The sequence below is a fragment of the Malania oleifera genome, chromosome 8, assembly GCF_029873635.1.
Source record: "Malania oleifera isolate guangnan ecotype guangnan chromosome 8, ASM2987363v1, whole genome shotgun sequence".
In the NCBI taxonomy this organism is placed as follows: Eukaryota; Viridiplantae; Streptophyta; class Magnoliopsida; order Santalales; family Ximeniaceae; genus Malania; species Malania oleifera.
In genome coordinates, this window is record NC_080424.1 from 67322444 (window position 1) to 67341833 (window position 19390).

The 19390-nt window shown below is 37.1% G+C and overlaps 1 protein-coding gene across 7 annotated transcripts; it reads right to left on the bottom strand.

The window, feature by feature from the left end:
- Positions 1–340: 340 nt before the first annotated feature.
- LOC131161565 (probable beta-1,4-xylosyltransferase IRX9H) lies at positions 341–17544 on the bottom strand. 7 transcript variants are annotated; one of them, XR_009138581.1, is made up of 4 exons: positions 16133–17478; positions 1458–1707; positions 1125–1345; positions 341–666 (listed from the first exon to the last, which is right to left on the bottom strand). XR_009138581.1 is itself a non-coding variant. In XM_058117405.1 (4 exons), exons 1-3 carry the CDS (start codon positions 16930–16932, stop codon positions 1162–1164), a joined length of 1221 nt encoding a protein of 406 aa, XP_057973388.1. In that variant the 5' UTR covers positions 16933–17544; the 3' UTR covers positions 341–629; positions 1125–1161. The 7 variants fall into 7 exon arrangements, 4 of the variants coding, with proteins under 4 accessions (XP_057973388.1, XP_057973387.1, XP_057973386.1 ...); XR_009138582.1 differs by having other exon boundaries at positions 341–629; positions 16133–17474; XR_009138583.1 differs by having other exon boundaries at positions 341–632; positions 16133–17473.
- Between the last annotated feature and the right edge of the window lie 1846 nt (positions 17545–19390).

The following is a 19390-nucleotide window of genomic DNA, read 5'->3' on the forward strand; positions in this document are numbered from 1 at the left end:
CCATGTGGTTATCTTTCCTTCTCATTTAATTTTTTTGTTAGTCACTGTTGATGGCGTGCCAAAATGACGACCATGACAAGATGATGGAACGAATCAGCTTACCTGCCGGACCCTGGCAAAAACAAATTATTTCAGTTCCATAGCAGGCGGGGATAGGTGGTGTCTGGCTTGCTGGCCTGTTGGGGATGTACTACTCGAGCCTTAAAATTTCTGATTTATATTTTTCATCGAATTGCAGATTGTGCCCTTCAACACATCATGTTTGAGAAATTGCGTTATAGAATTAAGGCTGACCAACCACTCCCAACATTTTCCACATTAATCATAAGACATCTCAAACTGAAGAAAATTTGTAGCACTATTTTCCACATGTAACCTTTGGTACTTAATTTTGTAACCTCCGGACAAAAAGTATACAACGCAAATCAGCACAAACGCCTTCCGTTGTGAAGGGGGTGGGCCAGAACTTGCTCAAGAAAATTTAAGCCCCAAAGAGCAGGCACAATCACTCTAAACAAAATGAAATTGTCTAAGCAAAAGAAGAAATTTTCTTCAATTAAGACAACTCCCATTTCTTGTTGCCAGCTTTGCATCTGCAAGACGACCTCTTGGTGGTGGTGGTGTGCAATCTGCTAAAATGAAAAGCCACCACGATAAGATGCAGAACTGTCAATTGAAAAAATATATATATTAGAAAAAGCAAAAATGAAAAATATATTAGAAAATACTTGTCTGAATTGCCTGCCCAAAGTACATTCTGGAGCTCCATAACAAAATAAAATAGATCACTTCTTTCTTTTGTTTTTCATTTGCCTCTTTAAGGTTGGGGAGCAGGGGGTTAGGGGTTGGGTTTGAATTATTATATCTTACAATAATTTGAAAAGCAATGTAGTTGTATTACATGTTTCCGAATAAAAAATCCAGGTTAAAACCAGTGCGCCATGGTTTTCCGAATAAACAAAACAACTTTTTTTTTTCTACCATGCAAATATTTCCGAAAGTCTCCAACACAGTCAACATTCAAAAATGCTATATCTTCTAAGTAATTCCCATTTTGTTGCTTTGTTGACTGCCTAAAACTATGAAGTATAAAAACGCTTAGGTACACAACTCATGAATCTGACCTGCCTCGGGCTCTGGAGAACAAAGCTTTGAATTCCATCACTTAATTGGGAGAATAACATCAAGGTTCTTTTGAAGCAGCCAGCTTCTAGGATACACAACATCATGAGCTTCAAAATGGAGATGCCAGTTCATTATCCTTGAACAAGCAGGCGACGTACCTTCCATTTGACTTTCATCTTCCACCACTTGTTCTATAAATGTTGTCTCCTGTGAAAGACAACTTCAGCACACAAAACTATAAAATTGAAAACTGAATTGAATACATAGTATTATAATAACGCCTATAAAATGTAATGCAAACGAATATATTAAAACATGATTAAATGATTTACCTGGAAACCCTCTTTGACTGTGTCCAACTGTCGAATTGGATTTGAAGTGGGACGTTTCCACCTCTTTGGGTCCCACAAGATGGTGCTGTTAAATGCGAATCCTGACATATCAACATGGAATCGACGAAGTCTCTTACTTTTCTCATTTGTGTGCCATCCAATTACTCGACTTCCATTGCATACTGGACCTTCCAGTATCGCCTTGTTTTTGCTTTTTGCAAGCATGGCAACAGGCCAAATGCCAAAGCGGCTACAGATCACAAGCAGGTCAATGTCACATAATTGAAATTGAACACATCAATCAAGATAAGGCCAAGACAATTATTAAAGCTGAAAAAGCTTCAACATTCAGATTATTTTTTCAAAGACAATAGAATACGAAGTGCTTAGACAATGAGATGTAAGATCTCTATCCCATAATGAATCCCTAGACAATGAGACGTTAGATCTCTAATGATCGTTCCAGTCCACAAGCTATAATCATCAATTTCAAAGAGGCAATCAATCTACTTTCTTTCTTTCTTTGCATTTTTTTCATTGATGGGGGCTCCCTCGTTTATAGCTTGTGGTAGAAGGAAACAGCATTCTTTCAGCAGCCGATGGCATATGATCCCAGGCTAGAAATACAAAGAGAGTGAGAAGAAACACTCAGGCAGTGTCGGTGGGTGTTTCGAAACAAAATAAGAAATAATGAAAACAATATAAAAACCTAAACTAAGAAAATAGGAAGAGAAGAGCCCCTTATGATTTGAATGGATTCTACTAACTCTGAACTTTACAAGGCATCAAACTCCCTTGAATTATGGTTCTAATTTTTATGATCCCTAAACTTAGAAATGCATCAACAGATTTGTAGTTTTCGAAGTTTGTATAGTACAAAGGAAATGAGTTTTTGGACTTTTACAATCTAAGGGTATTGTTTGACATTTTATACTTCAAACAACACAGAAAAATCGGATTGTTGAGAGGATGAATGGAATAAAAAATGATAAAGATTGCAAGCAAGATTGCTTAAGAGATTCTCAACAAATACAATCAAGACAATCACCTTAGTTGCTGAGGCGGCTTGGACATATCAAGAGGTTGACTACACCAGAGGATCTTTGATTATCCACCATATGCTCACATCCAAGGGAGATCCAAACCAAGTTAAAGCAAAGAAATGCATTTTCTTTGGGAAAGGGCAGGAGGGGTGTTGGTTAAAGTGTTCAAATTGTACAATTTAGAGGATAAGAAGATGGTGATGAGCGGAGACAAGCTTCTTGATGATGCATCTACACTGAATGCAGAAACAACAAATAGATAAGCACAGCGTAGATACAAGCAGGCCGAGACAATATGGTTTCAAGGATATGATCTCTTCATATAGACCAACCAAAACAGGAACAAGAACCATGTCAGCACGCACCTTAATGAAATCATTGTACGGCTTCAAGCAGACATCGAGGTAGTGGCACAAGCACATAGATAACTGATAGTCTATTATCTTCCTATAATCCTATTATTATAAGCAGGTGACATGCTAATTGTAGCAAAGAATTGAGTTATATTGACATTTTCTATAAATATTAAATTAAAAAAAAAAACAAACAGATGATCGCCTCTGACAGATCCTTAAGAGTTCCTTTTACGCAATTCCATTTCGTCTCAGAAGAAGAAATAGCTGATCACCTCTTCTCCACCTGCGTAATGTCCTTGCCAGCAAAACATGAAAGCCAATCTGCTTCCGGGTCATTACTGTTTACCTGCCCATTGAATACCCTCCCTGTTACATTAAGTGATCACCCCATAAATTGCACCAAAATAAGAACCATTCTGGATGTTGGAGAGGCTCCTCTGTTGCATTAAGTGGTCCCTCCAGCAGCTTGTATCCAAACAAGTTCAATTCTGGGCCTTGGAAAGTCTTCCACGATCAATTATCCCATTAACCGTAGCAGACATTCTCTTTTTCAATTGATTGCAGGACTGCTCATTAAAAGGCTTATCTGGGGGCCTCATTGGCACCATGTTAGGCTTGTTCATTAAACAAGCATTGCTAGTCCTACAGAGAATAAATTCCCCTTTTATAACCCATGTTCTTTCCCAAACCCAACACAGCACTCGATTATCCCAGCTCACTCCACCCCGTTGTCATCCTGTGACCTCTCCCCACATAAACCTTAGCCACCATTGGAGCAAACCATGTAGTCCACATACATAGGTAATTGTGTGCTAGCACTAAACTACCAAATTGCCCCATCTGCATCTCTCCACAGCCTCTCGTGCATAGTTGTTTTTTATATGTCATAACAACCTCACTCCCCAAGGGAGTTTTTTGTTAAACACACCTTTCGATGTTCTCACTGTAATCCTGAATGAGCAATGCTTGTAATAGAAATCACCTCAACCAAAGACCGAAATCTAGAACAAACTCGCTCCATTGTCTCCTCCAAAACTGATGAGAAGGCCCTGTGGAGTCAAGGAATACGTTGTCACACTCCCTGTCTCGCAAAGGTGCCTTAGAGAATGGGCCAGATGCAGCAGAGCCCAGGAGTGGATTCCCCACTGGCAGGGAGAGAGGAGACGGCCATCTCAAGGCACTTCACAACCTAGAGGCAACACAGGTGAGACCTAGGAGGGCAACACAATTGAGAGTCAGAGGATCCATAGTACCTGAAACCTCCCAGACTTCTTATTAATCATTTTTTAAAGCAGGGGAAAGGGATCTCTTTTCTGCAATGGAAAAAAATGGAGCAGATTTGACTCGGCAAAACCTAGGTTGCTGCTTTCTGGTAATTTCTAGAAAGCTTTTTGAGCATATCAAAAAATCTAAATAGAAAATGGAGAGCTTTAGCATGAGTAGCGCTATAGTGTCTGCTCCATTGACAAATCATTTTAAATTATATTGAAAATTGTCCATAGTTAAAAAAGGAAGCGAGGGAGATGTCCCAGGCACCATATGCAAATGCTATGACATGCTTAATGCATGCCATGATTTTCGCTCGTTCAAATTTTACACATGCAGTTAGCAGTTAGTATACAACTTCATGACAAATCCAGGCATGACTAGTGGGCTTTGAAATCGGACCTCGAGTACTTGGAAGGTGCTGTTGATTCAACACTGAATTTGGTACAAGGTAGCATTCAACTTCAGTTAAGGGATATGTTAATGTAGGCATGCAGGAGAATTGGGTAACAGGTCAACTAAAAGTTGTTTTCACCAGGGCAAGTAGGCCAATTTGTTGGAATTCTATGGTACAATTATTGCATCCTACCACCAAGGTAGAATATCTGGTAATAATAGAGGTTGCAAAAAAAGTTGTGGCTGAAATGATTAGTAACTTGACTTAACTTGACATATGACAATGACTACTCATCTTCCTTGACTTAAGAGTGCCATCTACTTTGCAATGAATCAGAACTATAACATCAACATAAAACACATACAGCCAAATCTCACAAGGAGTTGAATGCCACCAGTGAGATTCAGCTTGTTAAGGTAGGGAGACGTAGCAAACATGATGAAGTCGTTGCTACGGAGATGTCCATGCATTGTTTCAACTTGCCCATGTTGCAAGTTGTTGAATCAACAATCTATGGCTTCAAGTAGAGGTATAGGCCTGAAAAGCTCCAAAGGAGAGAGCCTTTGCCAAGGTGGAGATCATTGAGTTCAGAGGGTGGTCCACTTGAAGTATATAAGAGAGGGAAAGGTTTCATGTAACGGGCGAGAGGCCCAAAGGACCTAGCCTCCCTTGAGTGTAGTATGTTGAGCCCAGGAGCAGTGTCCATTTGTTGTTAAATGAGGGCATTTTTGGGAAGGATATTCATATTTGTAGTTTGGGGTTGAAACCCAAGGCAGTTCTCTTTTTATAGTATATGGAGCTCTTGTAGGGACTTCATGAATGTAGACACATTGCCTTACAATGTAAAATTGTCGTGCTCTTCTCTTTGATCTGTTCTATTTTTAGTTGCCATGTGTGCGTGCATCCTATAGGTCATTTGTACAACATAGCTAGATTGAATATCTTGGTCCAATCCAAAAGAAATAATGCATCTATTCAATATTAGAAGGTAGGGAAAATCCTCACTCACAAATACAAATACCTTTGGTACAATGCCCAAAATGGGAACATTATTTTCACAAACAACAAAATCATAAGAAGCATCTATTAAAACCTATAATTAAGTCATACAAATTTTTTTTATTAATTTCTCAATAAGGCAATCAACAAATGGACATGGGGAATATAAGTGGCACTATTTTTTCCCCTTCTGCTAAGGGATTGGACTGATGCACTTTCAAATTCAGTATGGTTCATATGAAAAGTAGAATATTGTTCCATGCCAAAATCTCATAACTTGAGTTTGGGACTTCCTCTTCATGTCACGAGACGCATTCGAGACTTTGAGAATATCCACGGCAGGTGCTCGTCAATAGAGCTTGAATTTTGATTTTCGGGTGACGGATTGGATGTATTTTAACTTTTCAAGAGGTCATAATCAGCTACATCATGGTTTAAGGAGGACCTTATCCATCTAAAATTTTTGGAGGTCATAGCAAAACAAGCATGGGCAGATCTAGTTTGGGAGCAGTATGGACATTTGCCCACAGTGACCCCCCATGCATATATAAACAACGACAAACAACAACAACAACAACAACAAACAAGCCGAGCATAAATATAAATATAAATATAAACAATACATGTATTTATATAGTTTTGTCTATACTAATACTTACAATTAATGTTTGTCAAGTTGATATTTTTAGCTGTCATTATTTTCAAAATTATAAAACATAAGTATGGTTGGACTCCTAGTTGTCAAAATTGTACAATTTTTTTTCAATTTGAATGATATGATTTTGATTTGTCGATTCAATTGACTAGCTTGTTGATTTGAATCTAGCAGGCAAATCAAAATTAGCAAGAACTGACTTCTAATATCAGGGTTATTGATTCAAATTTATCAATGAGCATTCACATCCGACACAAATCCAACAGATCCAATTGGTTTTCAATCAAATCCAACTATTTAAAAATCCAAACACTTACTCCTTCTAATGCAAAAAAGGCTTAAATGTTTTTCTAAAGTCCTTTAGAATCAAAATAAACAAAATGATCCAACCATTCTCTCTCTTTTGAATTGTTTTCAAAATTTTGGTTTCCTAAAATTTTTCTAGAGTTTAACAATTCCATAATGTCTCCATTTGTTTGACTCAAGAATAGTTTATTTCAAAGCTAGGGGTGTTTAGAAAAGAAGACACTTCAGCATTTTGAGATTTGAGTTACTTTTACTTTTTCCAACTTTGTATAGCATACTTTTCATCCATACATAGATGTGTATGTATGCATACTAGGGTACATGGTAATTCAATTTTTGTCCATATCTTTCAATTTTTTAATGTGTTTTTTAAGAAATATGCATTTATGGTACAACAGATTTTTAGAATTTCTGATGAATCTTAGGATTGAAAATTTTTTTTATCAATAAAGAGAAAATTAAATTAGCAAGGCATCAAGGGGATGCCAACCTGTGGTAAAAAAACATCAAGGATTGTGTTATGATCATTAACAATTTTCCCATTAAGACAGATGGAGACAGCAGCAACCCACTGGTCTTTGCAAGTCTGAAGAGGAGTAGTTGAATCTTTGAAGGCTCTCTTATTTCTTTCTTTCCACGCACACCAAAAGATGGCGAGAGGGATGAGGTTTAAAGCCCTTCGCTTCCCCTTGGTGGCTCTGATTCCTTTCCAAGCCAAAATCTCCCCTCCAACTGAATTTGCCATAACTCACTGCTGTCCACAAGTTCCTCGTCCAAGGGCAGAGGTGAAGAATGTGGTTGACTGATTCTGCATGCAATACAAAGAGAACACCTATTTGTGAATGAAAGCCCTCTTTTCTGCAGATAGTCAAGGGTTAAAATATTTCCATGCCTGGACTCCCAAACAAAAAAGCAACCTTTGAAGGGGCCTCCGTCCTCTAAATGTGAATCCAAGGAGAGTTGTTGCAATTTGTTCCCAACAATGAGAGCTTCTTGTAGAAAGATTTAACAGTGAAAAAACCATTTTGATTCCCAATTGGGATCTAATTTGACAACTATAGTTGGGCCCATGAAGAAGGTAGAGGGTCCCCTGGTGCTGGAGTTTGGAGACTCACCAAGAAAGGCTGGGAAGATTTGTTCTCCCTTATTAAATATGATGTGGAAATGAGGATAATGTTTTCTTTCAGCATGACACTTGGTGCTGCCTTTTCTCCCCTTAGCACAAGGTTTCCTACTATTCAGCTTGGCCTGTGGCAAAGAAACTCTAGCTAGTAATCAGCAAACACCTCCAACTTTCAGTCAGTGGGATTTCCTAGAACATTCCCTTGCCAAGGAAATCCTATGATTGTGTGATTGATCACCTTGTGCATTTCATTGGCAGCCTGTACAAAGTTCCCTTTAGAAACATCCCTAATGAACCTAAGCGGACCCTAGACAAAAACGACAGCTTCAGTCAACTCCTACAATGGGAATCTGACTTCTCCAGTAGCAGCCAACAGGTCCCCCTTGCGTGGGGGACTACTCTTTGGAAGATTCTTACAATAGACAGCCTGCAGAAATAGGACTGCCTCTTGTCAACAGATGTTTTTTGTGCATGGAAAATGCCAGGACAATTGGGTTCCTCTTGCATTGTTCTCGTACCAGAAATCTGGATTGATCAAGCAGCAGCATGTTGCTGCCCAAACATTGGAGTGAGAAGTTTGGGCTTGGAAAGGCATTCGCTCAAGGAAGGAAAGAAGGAAAACTTTTTACTCTTATTCCTTTCATCATTTCTTGGATGGAGGGAAAGAAATAGAAGATCATTCAAAGTATCAGCTACGCCCTCACATATTATCAAAGACAGATGGACTACTAATTTAGCTAGTTGGTATAGTGGCTTGTTCATGATAGACTCTCATCCAATTCTTGAAATTTTGACACCCTTTATCACAGGTGATTTTCCTTGTGGCGCAATTTTGGTGCCCCTTAATAAATTTTTAATTTTCTGATAAAAAAAGATAAAACATAAATCTCCTAAATTCTTAAATTCCCTCTGTCTTTCACAATTCTACTCACACTTCATTTCTTTTCTGATCTCACTTAAATCTCTAATCGAAGAAATATCTTAGTGCCACACAAAATCATAATCTCACAGTTTTGCACCCTCCTGATGTGTTGCATAAATAGGAAGACCTTGTCACAAAGATAGTCTCACCATCAATTTCTAACATATGACAATACATAAAATGACCATAATACCCTCAGCAACTCTTAGTTACTAACTTAGGTTCTAATAATAAATAACCAATAACTGATAACACAACGTCTCAAGCTGGAAGAAGACCTAATCACAAAGATAGTCTCTCCATCAATTTCTAATATATGCCAATACATAAAATGACCATAATACTATTAATACCCTCAGCACTTAGTTACTAACTAGGTGCTAATAATAAATAACCAATAACTGATAGCACAACGTCTCAAGTTGGAGCATAGATATCATATGCTCCTAGCTTGTACCAAATCCCTGAGCACCTCCTAAAACTTTAGTGAACATATTAGCTAGTGTTCTGACTTCACATAAGTGTGTTTAGCTTCTACACAACTTTCTCCCAAACAAAATGACAATCAACTGCGATATGCTTCATTCACTCATACAAGACTGGATTGGAAGCAACGTAAATAGCAGCTTGATTATCACACATCAACTCCTTAGTAGGCTGAGAGTATTGGACACCGAGTTCTTCTAGCATGTTCTTCAACCAAACCAACTCATATGTAGCATGAGACATGGCCTTATATTCAAACTCAGCCCTCCACCAAGCAAAAAAAATGTGTTTTTTACTCTTCATACTAGGTTACCACCCACAAACACACAATGCCTGAGGTCGTCGATCTCCTATTAGAGGGTGGCCAAGTTCAATCTGCATCTAACCTTGAATACAAGTGCTGACTCAATTTTGATACAAAAGGCCTCCTCCCGAATCACCTTTGAGGTACAACAAGATAAAAATGACAGCATCCCAGTGGTTCCTTCCAGGAGAATCTAAGAATTGACTTACAACACTTCTGCAAATGATATATCTTAGGTGTGTGACTATGAGATAGTTTAATTTCCCAACAAGTCTCTAATAATGTCCAAGGTCAGCCAACAAATCACCCACATCTGGTAATAATTTGTTGCTCAAATCCGCAAATATATCTGTGGGTTTGGATCCCAACAACCTAGTCTCATCTAAAAGATCTAGAACAAGTTTCTGCTGTGACAATACAGACCCCACATGCGATCTAGATGCTTCTATGCCTAAGAAGTATTTTAATGGGCCCAAATCTTTGGTTTGAAATAGTTAGATTACCACTTTACCTAAAAGCTTAAGCTGTTATGCTGTGGACCAACAATGTATATAAGTTTTAACACTCCCCCGCACATGCAACCCAACAGCACATGGAGAGACACGCGTTAAATAACACCCATGATAGGGAATACAATATATATATATATATATATATATTTTTAAACACCACACATAAACGCGGGCAAGAAGGCTTGAACCCAAGACCTCCTAGTAACCAATTCTGATACCATGTAAATTACCACTTTACCTAAAATCTTAAACTATTAGGTTGTGGGCCAACCACATATATCAAAATTTAATAGAAACTTTGCCTGTAGAAACTGCTTCAAGCTCTGAATACCCTAATCATCATCACCAGTAACTACAATGTCATCTACATGCACAATCAACAAAATCCTACCAGCGACAACATAGCAATAGACTTTAGAGTGATCTACCACACATTGCTAACGGCCAACTTCAAGCACCATGCTCTAGGAGATTGCTTAGAAACATATAAAACCAAAACCAAGCCTAGTCCCACTAAGTGGGGTTGGCTATATGAATCTTTTCCGCCAATTTATGCGATCAGGACCATTTCTTTTGATAGATTCAAGGATATTAAGTCCTTACTATCTCCTCCTAAGTTATTTTAGGTCTATTCCTACCTCTTCTACTACCCCCTCATAGTAACTAAGTCACTCTTCCTCACAGGTACACTATAAGGCCTACGATTCAAGTGTCCATATCATCTGAATCATCCCTCCCTTATCTTATCTTCTATAGGAGCTACACCTAACTTACCATGAATATGTTCATTCCTTAATTTATCTTTTAATGTTATACCACTCATCCATCTAAGCATTCTCATCTCGGCAACTTTTACTTTTTGGATATTATGTTTCTTCGTCGCCCAACATTCCGATCCATATAAGGATTTTTTTTTGACAATAGATCAATGCGGATGATTCTTCCTAAGAAACAAACCTAGGAAGTTGCTCCATATAGACCTCGTCTTGAAGATCAACAAGTCAAAGGGTATTATTCACATTTAACTTATGTTGAGGCAAATGACAAGTGATGGCTAAGGTAATGAAAAAATGAACTGAGACAGAGAGAATGTGTCATAATAACCAAAATTGTACAACTGAGTATATCCTTTAGCAACAAGGCAAGCCTTCAGAGAAGCCATGAAACCATCAGGATTACCCTTCACGGTATACACCTAGCGACAAGCAACCATAGAATTATCAGCAAGAAGAGATGCTGATTCCCAAGTGTCATTGCCATGTAACGCACTCATCCCCACACCAATTGCAGTCCTCCACCCAAAATGGCATAAGGCTTCAAAGATAGACTTAGGGGTACAGTCCTAAGAAACAATAATATGAGGGTGATGAGAACTCATAAAATGAAATTAGAGATTGGACGTTGGTAGAGGTGTGTTTACCTTACAAGATCAAAACACAATCATCAGACGTGGACACGAGTCATATGCAGGAGGAGTAGCATTATAACATCTATATCCCTTTTGAGTACAAGAGCAGCCCTGAAAAATACATATGATAGCACAAGGATCAAACTCGTACATTCCTCGACTTAACTTATGGACAAAGGAAACACACCCAAATATACAAGGGAAAGAGAGAAAAAAAGGAGCCTTTCGAAGAGAACTAGATAGGATATTTTACCACAATGGACAAAGAACAGCATTTTAATGAGAGAACATGCAATAAGCATGACATCACTCCAAAAACCTTTAAAGATATGTAATAAAATAAGGCACAAGTGAAGTGACTTTGAGAATATGTTTGTTTTTCCCTCCGCAATTCCATTTTGTTGTAAAGTCACAAGATTACAATTGGATTAGACCAAAGTTAGGCATATGGATAGCGAATTGGTATCGAAGTACCCCTTACCTACAAGAGTACAAATGGATTAGACCAAAATTAGTCATATGGATAGCGAATTGGTATCAAAGTACCCCTTACCATTATGTATCCTAACTGGTACATCAAACTAAGTCCTTATTTCAAAACATAAGGAACAAAAGATATTAAACAACTTAGAACAATCTTTTGTTAAATGAATCAAAATCATCCAAGAGTTGTCACTGACAAATGTAAGAAAATATAGGAACCCTAGGTTTAACATGACACAACTAGGATCCCAAACATCATAACAAACTAACAAGAAAGGACTAACCACCCATTTATTAACTCAAGAAGCAAACAACATGATGGTGCTATCCCAACCAACAAGATTCACACTCAACTAGGGGTGTAATCAGTTCGATGCGGTTTGGTTTTGGGAAAAACGAGAACCAAAACAAATCTATTGGTTTTTTAAAATAGTGAACTAACACTAAGCCGAAATTGTTGGTTACTAAACATCTCGGTTAAGCCGGTTAATGGGTTTGGTTCAGTTTTTTTTACCTATTGGCATAAAAATTAATGTTTCTAATATACAGCCAAGGCCCATGAAAATGGGACATAGCATGGGCTTCTACCAAGCCAGGACCGTTGGTTAGAAGGCCCACTCAGCAAGCTGGCCGCTGGCGAGTTCAAGGGACTTGACTGGGCGACGGGTTTTTATAGAAAGTTATAGGCCGCTTTTCCATTGCATTCTCAACATGGGACAAACAAACATCTCCCCAAATATGCATCTGTATGTAGCTGTCTTCCCCACTTTCAATTCCAAATCTATTGGCAGCTCAGGCAAATATGCATTCGGTCCATATTCTAAAATGATAGACAATGTTTCACTAGACTTGGTTAAGGAAAATATCAAGGGAGAAGATGAAAGGGATGAAGGTGCAAGTTTACTGGATTGAGGAGAAATAATCTCAAAAGGATTTTCCACAATAGGTTCCATGATTGAAGAATTTTCAACGAACTCTACAGCACCCGATTGTTCCTCGCTCTTTGTATATTTTGTCCTATTTATTCTCATCCTAAAACCTCTAGATTCTAAAGCTTCTCTCCAGAATTCTAACTTAGATATTCTACTCAACCCCTAGTTTCATTAATCAAGACTATCATCTAGAAACAATGCACGCCTTGAAAACTCATTTTGGATACTCCTAGTAAGTTCATCCATCAAAAATGCAAAAAAGACTAGGGCTCAACGCAAATAATAAATGGAAATTCAATAAATCTCTACCTAGTCCTAATACTAGTCATTACTCTATAGTACGTATCCTTAATGACACCGATACATCCACTGCATACTCCTTATTTTTTTCTAGAACCCACCATAAACTTCACTGCATACCTTATCATACGCTTAAAGATATCTAAGTCAATAAAAACCATGTGCAAGTCCCTCTTCTAAACTGTTACATTGATCTTCTTAGAAGATATATAGCATTTTTAATCAACCAGGCATAACCAAACTGATTTCCAAATGCTTTTCTGAAACCCCTATTTCTAACCATAGTCTTTGTTCAATTATCCCTTTCCACAATCTAATTGTATGACTCATAAGTTGAATTCTGTGATAGTTATTACAATCTTGAGTATCTCCTTTATTTTTGAATATAGGTATTAAAGTGTTTTTCCTCCTTTTTTCTATCTAGCATTTTCTTAGTTCTTATGATTGAGTTAAACGAATTAGTTAACCAAATAATTCCATTATCACCCGGGCATTTCTAAGCTTCAATTGAGATGTCATCTAGTCCTTTAGTTTTCCATTTTCCATTTTTTTTAATGCAAACTTAATTTCATTAACTTGAATTTTCCAAATAAATCTCAAAATTAAGCCTTTTCATCATTTGTCAATTCTAGTTTTAAGCCTTCTACTTGGTTTTCATTAAATAGCTTATTAAAAGAACTTTGTCATCATTCTTTCACTTTGTCTTCTTAAATCAAGACACTATCAACCTCGTTTTTTGCCTTTTTCCCTTTTTTTTAGATTATAATTTGAAGCTTTCTACTTGATTTTTCATTAAATAGCTTCTTAAAGTAACTTCCGATTTTTTCTTCTTCTTTAACCAAGACACTATCATCCTATCTTTTGTAGATTTACAGTATTTAAATCTTTGCTTTGTCTTCTTTGTCTAGCACTAGCAAGTTTAAATAAGACACTTCATCTTCTTTGAATTTAGTCAAGTATATAAAGTATCATATGCTCTATATTTGCCTTCACTAACAGCCTTCTTTGCATCTTTTCTTTCCTCACTATACTTTTTAAAGTTCTCCCTATTTCTATATTTTTGCCATGTTTTAAACCAAAAGCTTTTGTCTTCACAGATTAATGTACATTTCATCCCACCAACAACTCTCCTTACTATCTAAGAATCTTCCTCTATATTCATCTACGATTTCTTTTGCTATCTTTTTAATAGAGATAGCTATTCTACTCTAAAGATTGTTTGCGCCTATGCTATTCCTATTTTCCAATCACCATCTTCAATTATTTTATATTTAAATTTTCTCCTTTTAGGTTTCACCACCTAGTTCTCTTGCATTGATTGATGTTACCCTTCCTCTTTCATTTTTTTAATACATATATCTAATACTAAAATTATATGTTGTGTAATTAAACTTTCAGCTAAGATAATTTTACAATCACAATGGTCTCCCCTCCTAGTTAAGAAAATCTATTTGACTTTTATCCTACCCATTCTTACGTCATGTCTCACGTTTGCTTTGCAAATAGAATGGGAGTATGAAAGGAATGGAATAAAAATTTGAAATTGAAAGGGAAGCATAACGAAATTAAGTGAAAATTTTGATTCCATTTCAATTCATTCTTTTGTACCAAACGTGGAGTTAAAGTATTAAATGTTCTTCTCTCTTCTTAAAGCATGTATTCATTGTAAATAGATCATATGACATGGTGAAAATCTATCATTGAACTCATTTTTATCTCTATACCCATGTCCTCCATGTACCCCTCTCATTACCTTTATTATCCTTTCTAATGTATCCATTCAAATTAGCTCCCACGAATAGTTTCTCAATCTGTGTTATCATATCATTAGACTCATTTTTATCTCCATATCCATGTCCTCCGAGTATCCTACCATTACCTTTATTTTCATTTCCAATGTGTCCATTCAAATAAGCTCCTACAAATAGTTTCTCAACCCGTGATATCCCTAGTATAATACTCTCCATATTTCCCGAATTGTCTTTTAACCTTTTTTGCTAAGCCTATTGTAGAGCATAAGCACTACTAACATTTATTATCTTTTCCTAAGATTATCTTGATTTTTATCATTCTATATCCTACTCTTTTTAAACATCTGCAATGCTATCTTTTAGGTCTATGGTTGCCACATTCTTATGTTGTTGTTGTGTGTGTGTGTGTGTTTTTTTTAACGAGCTAAAGTTTAAACCCTGATTTTTCAATTTCTCTAACTTTCTTCCCTACCATATAGTTTCTTGAAGGTAGATTATTTTAATTTTTCTTCTAATCACTGTGTCAACTATCTCCAAACTTCTATCCCTATATTCCAAGTTGCTAATCTAACCCTTGCCTCCTAGACTAACTTCTTTACCTACCCATATCCAGCCTTGCATACTTGACACCATATTCTAGCACCAACACAACACATATTCTAACTGATGATCTAGCCTACCTTTACCCATTTTTCACAATTTTAGGTGGCATAATTACAACGTGTCACTCACAACTACCTAACGCAACCATCCTACTTTGTCCAGCTACATGTGAAAGGAATAAGGACAATGAAATTAATTTATTCGAAAGCCCTAAAGCTGGCCATCAACGATTGAATTAGAGAAAGATTTGATTATGTAAGTCAATAGCTAGAATTTAGCATACATAATTTTTTTTTTAAAAATGTTTTTTTGGTTAATAACATGAAATGAGTTTTAAATATGTTGTCATATGGGTATACACATTTATGAACTTTAAAAATAGTTAAATTATATTACTAAGTCTGCCCCCTTTGAAAGAAAGAATCCAGGATTCCCCCTTGTAATCTTTATTTTTTTTTTTTTCAGAAATCTTTCGATCAGAGAAGCACAACGACGGAACAAGCTCTCACCAGGTCTAGGCACAAAGTGCCACAATAGCTCAAGGGATAGATCTCAAGGCAATCTGAAGATGCAATTAATCAAAAGTTATACACACTTGCAGAAGCAGGAATATATCATAGGCCCTTTCCGCAGAGTGGCACCTTAAATTGCATTTTAGCCCAGAAAATCTACTTTACCTTATATTGTATCTAATCGCAAGCGCTCTTAGTTTCCAACACGGACAAATCAAGGGATAATGTAGACAAATCAAATTATATACAGCCGATGCCCGACAAAGTTGAAACATGGCATCATTCAATGTATTGCAGAAGGAACGGAGTTTAGTTACCTGATTTCTCTCATGCTTTCAAACAGCTCAAGTGAGTACATATTATCATCATCAGCAAAGTAAACAACCCCATCAAGTTTATGACGTTCAATGTGCTCGAGAGCAGTGTTACGCTGATGAACACCTCTGTCCTTCACATTCGAAGAATTCTGGGTGCACACAAGATGCCTATACATGACACCGGTATTTCTCAGTATCCCTGCAGTTTCCATGGAAGCCGAGCTCATCTCAACCACAATCCACAGCAGCGGTGGCGGAACTAGCCTGAGCAGCTGGCCCAATCTATTCAAGTAAAATGCCTGAAGTGCGCGATTATAAGTGGGAGTCACCACAATTAACTGTTTCCGCGGCACAAAATCAAACCTCTCTTTCATATTTACCCGCGTCTCGACACCTAAATTCACCGTCTCCACCACAAAATCCTCGCGTTCAAGAAGCCGCCCGCGATCCAATTTCACGTTAACCGGCGGTTGTTTGATATCAAACGAGAAATCATTACTCCTTATATCATCTACATGGCCGAACGGCGTCATGCCTCCCAAGAATCCAAGTAAGAAAAAAATCACACACCGAAAAATCCATTGCTGCAATCCCTGGCGGCCTTTTCGTCGCCGGAGAAAAACACCCGCGAGAAATTTACGCCCTTCGTTAACAAATGTGGTGAAATACGGCACCGGCGACGACTGTCTTGAATCGGAGAGAAACTTGTGAGACGGCGAAGACACCGATAATGCAGTTCCTCCGTTCTGATACGACCGATCATGATACGCCGGCGATAGAGTTCTTCGGATCGAAGCCATCAATCAAACCATCTCATGATCTAATCAAATGAAGCCAGGAAGAAACAGGCGAATGGACAGCAAACACACAAAATCCATACAACAAAGATCAAACAAAGCAAGCCAAGGCCAAAAAAAAAACGTACAGAAAATGAAACGACAACCTCGATCAGACAAATCAAGAATCAAAATGTGTGAGCAGATTCAAATCTAGAGATATTTCTGAGCTTCAGATGAGTGAGGATCGAATCGATAGAACAGGAGCGGCGATAATCCTGTAGTTCAAGATAAATTTCCTCAAAATTCAGCTTATTTCGCTAGATTTTTGGGGCTTTTCCTTCTGAATTTAGGGGAGGTTTGGGTCCGGAGAGCCGGTGCCGCGGCTGCGGAGATCTAGTGGGGACGAGAGCGAGGTTTTGAGTTTTGGAAAATTTACCGCGGCGACGCCATCCGGTGCGCACTACGCTCCGGGATTTGCTTACGACTAAAATGCGCGTTATGCTCCGTTTTCTGAGCACTACGTGGCGCATTGGTACCGTTCGGTGCACATAATGCTGGTAACGTCGTCGGTCAATGTTCGTCGGAGAGATGTAGTAATAAATATAAATTAATTAAATAATAATAATAATTGACAGGAGAAAAGGAGAGAGGGTGGTTAAGCACTTATGCAGCCATGGACGACAACTCATCCCTTTGTTTTTGTCCACATGGTCAAAAAAGCCAATGATAAAAGTGCTTCTGTCTTGAGACCAAAATCTCATTACTCAATCAATACTTTTACTTTCAAATCAAAAGTGAATTATCTATTTAAAAATTTAATTAAGAAAATGATCTGATTTTTATGTAATAAGTATCGTAAACTTATAGGTTAGAATTCATCATTTTCGTTTCAACCCTTACTTTTTGAAATAAACAGTTAACGATTACTTGAATATAATGCTAATAGCCGCTACTTGAGCGGCCTCCGTGAAAAAATTAAGAACAATTGATATATAGATTTTTTTATTCACTCCACAACGAGTATTAAACAATTGATAGATTAGGCAATCTAACCACATGAACTTTCAAACAATCAATATTAATTAGCCACATAGTTAATATTACATAAATGTTATACTTACCTCCTAAATATCACACTGATGCTTACTCACTCCTTTTGTACATATTATACTATATATAGTTATAGTACAACTATATAAAGTAGTAGGTAATTACAAGTGTAATTTTTGGATGATAAACATAACAATATAGCTAATATATTATCTGCATGGTATCACGAAAGACCATTATTTATTTATGTGACAAAAATCTATGGTACCCATCTTAATCAAATTTTCCAAAAATTGAAACAACTGCCTTTCTAAACAAGGATTTTCTAATTAATCACTAATCCTCTCTTTTTACTATGCTATTCCCTACTATTATTGCAACCGAGATGGGCCTTGTTGCTCTCAACCAAATTCGACATCTCTTAGGGCTAACCTTAGTACTCCCCTTCTCTACAATTTCCCCATCACCATGAGATCATGTGCTCACAAATCATCAAAAGAGTTCAACTTCTCAAGTGCCACAATTACTATAGCTCCTTATTTTAGATATTTAAATTTTTTGAATTGTGAGTGGTCAACTAGGATAATGGTGGAAGAAAAAATGAATCCAAAAAATGGGTGCCTAGCTAGGATAATGGTGGAGCGCACAATTAAATGATTCCATCTTGATTTGGTCATGTCCTAGATGTGAATTACAGATGTGGTACTTGGGCAGACAAAATTGTGACCGGCTAACTAAAGACCCAGTTTGTGTGTTCTATTGATGCATTACCAATTGAAAGGTCAATCATTTTTCATGACACAAAATGTTGAGCATATACATAAAATAAATTTGAAATTTAAAAAATTGGAGATTGGGTGAGTGGCAAGCTAGTGTGTGTGTGTGTGTGTGTGTGTGTGTGTTTAAATATTGTTTATAAGAGAAGAATGCTAAAGTTGAAGCCTTAATTTTATATTTTACATATTGCAACTTTTTTCCTTAGTTTTTGGCTATTGGAGATATAAATGGATTCTTGCAAGAAAAGGAGATTATAACGTGAAAGGTTGAATAAAAAAATTTATTCTTAAATAAATTTTAGAGTAAAAGACACTAATCTTCATTAAGGTTTGGTAAAAAGATAATAACCTCCCTTAAGATTTCAAAAATTCAATAGACCTCCGTTGAGATTTCATAAATCTCAGGGATATTCCTTGAACTTTGTCAAAAAGGCACAAATATTCTCTTGTATTTTGCAAAAAGATAAGTTTTTCAATGAAAGATCTATATCTTTTTGACAAATTTTAGGAGAGATCTGTGATATTTTTAAAACCTTAGGGGGGGGGTTTGCGACATTTTTTGAAATCTTAGAGGAGGTCTATATCTTCTTGCCAAATCTCAAGGACGTGAATGTCTTTTGTCCTAAATTTTATCATATTCACGATGTTTACGT

Bases quoted from the DNA above. Each gene is read 5' to 3' on its own strand.
- LOC131161565 (XM_058117405.1), bottom strand. From the start codon at position 16,932: ATGGCTTCGATCCGAAGAACTCTATCGCCGGCGTATCATGATCGGTCG. The intron at 1,708-16,132 runs GTAACTAAACTC...TGTGATCTGTAG, and splicing joins GAAAGCATGAGAGAAATCAG to CCGCTTTGGCATTTGGCCTG. The intron at 1,333-1,457 runs GTAAATCATTTA...TGTCTTTCACAG, and splicing joins CAGTCAAAGAGGGTTTCCAG to GAGACAACATTTATAGAACA.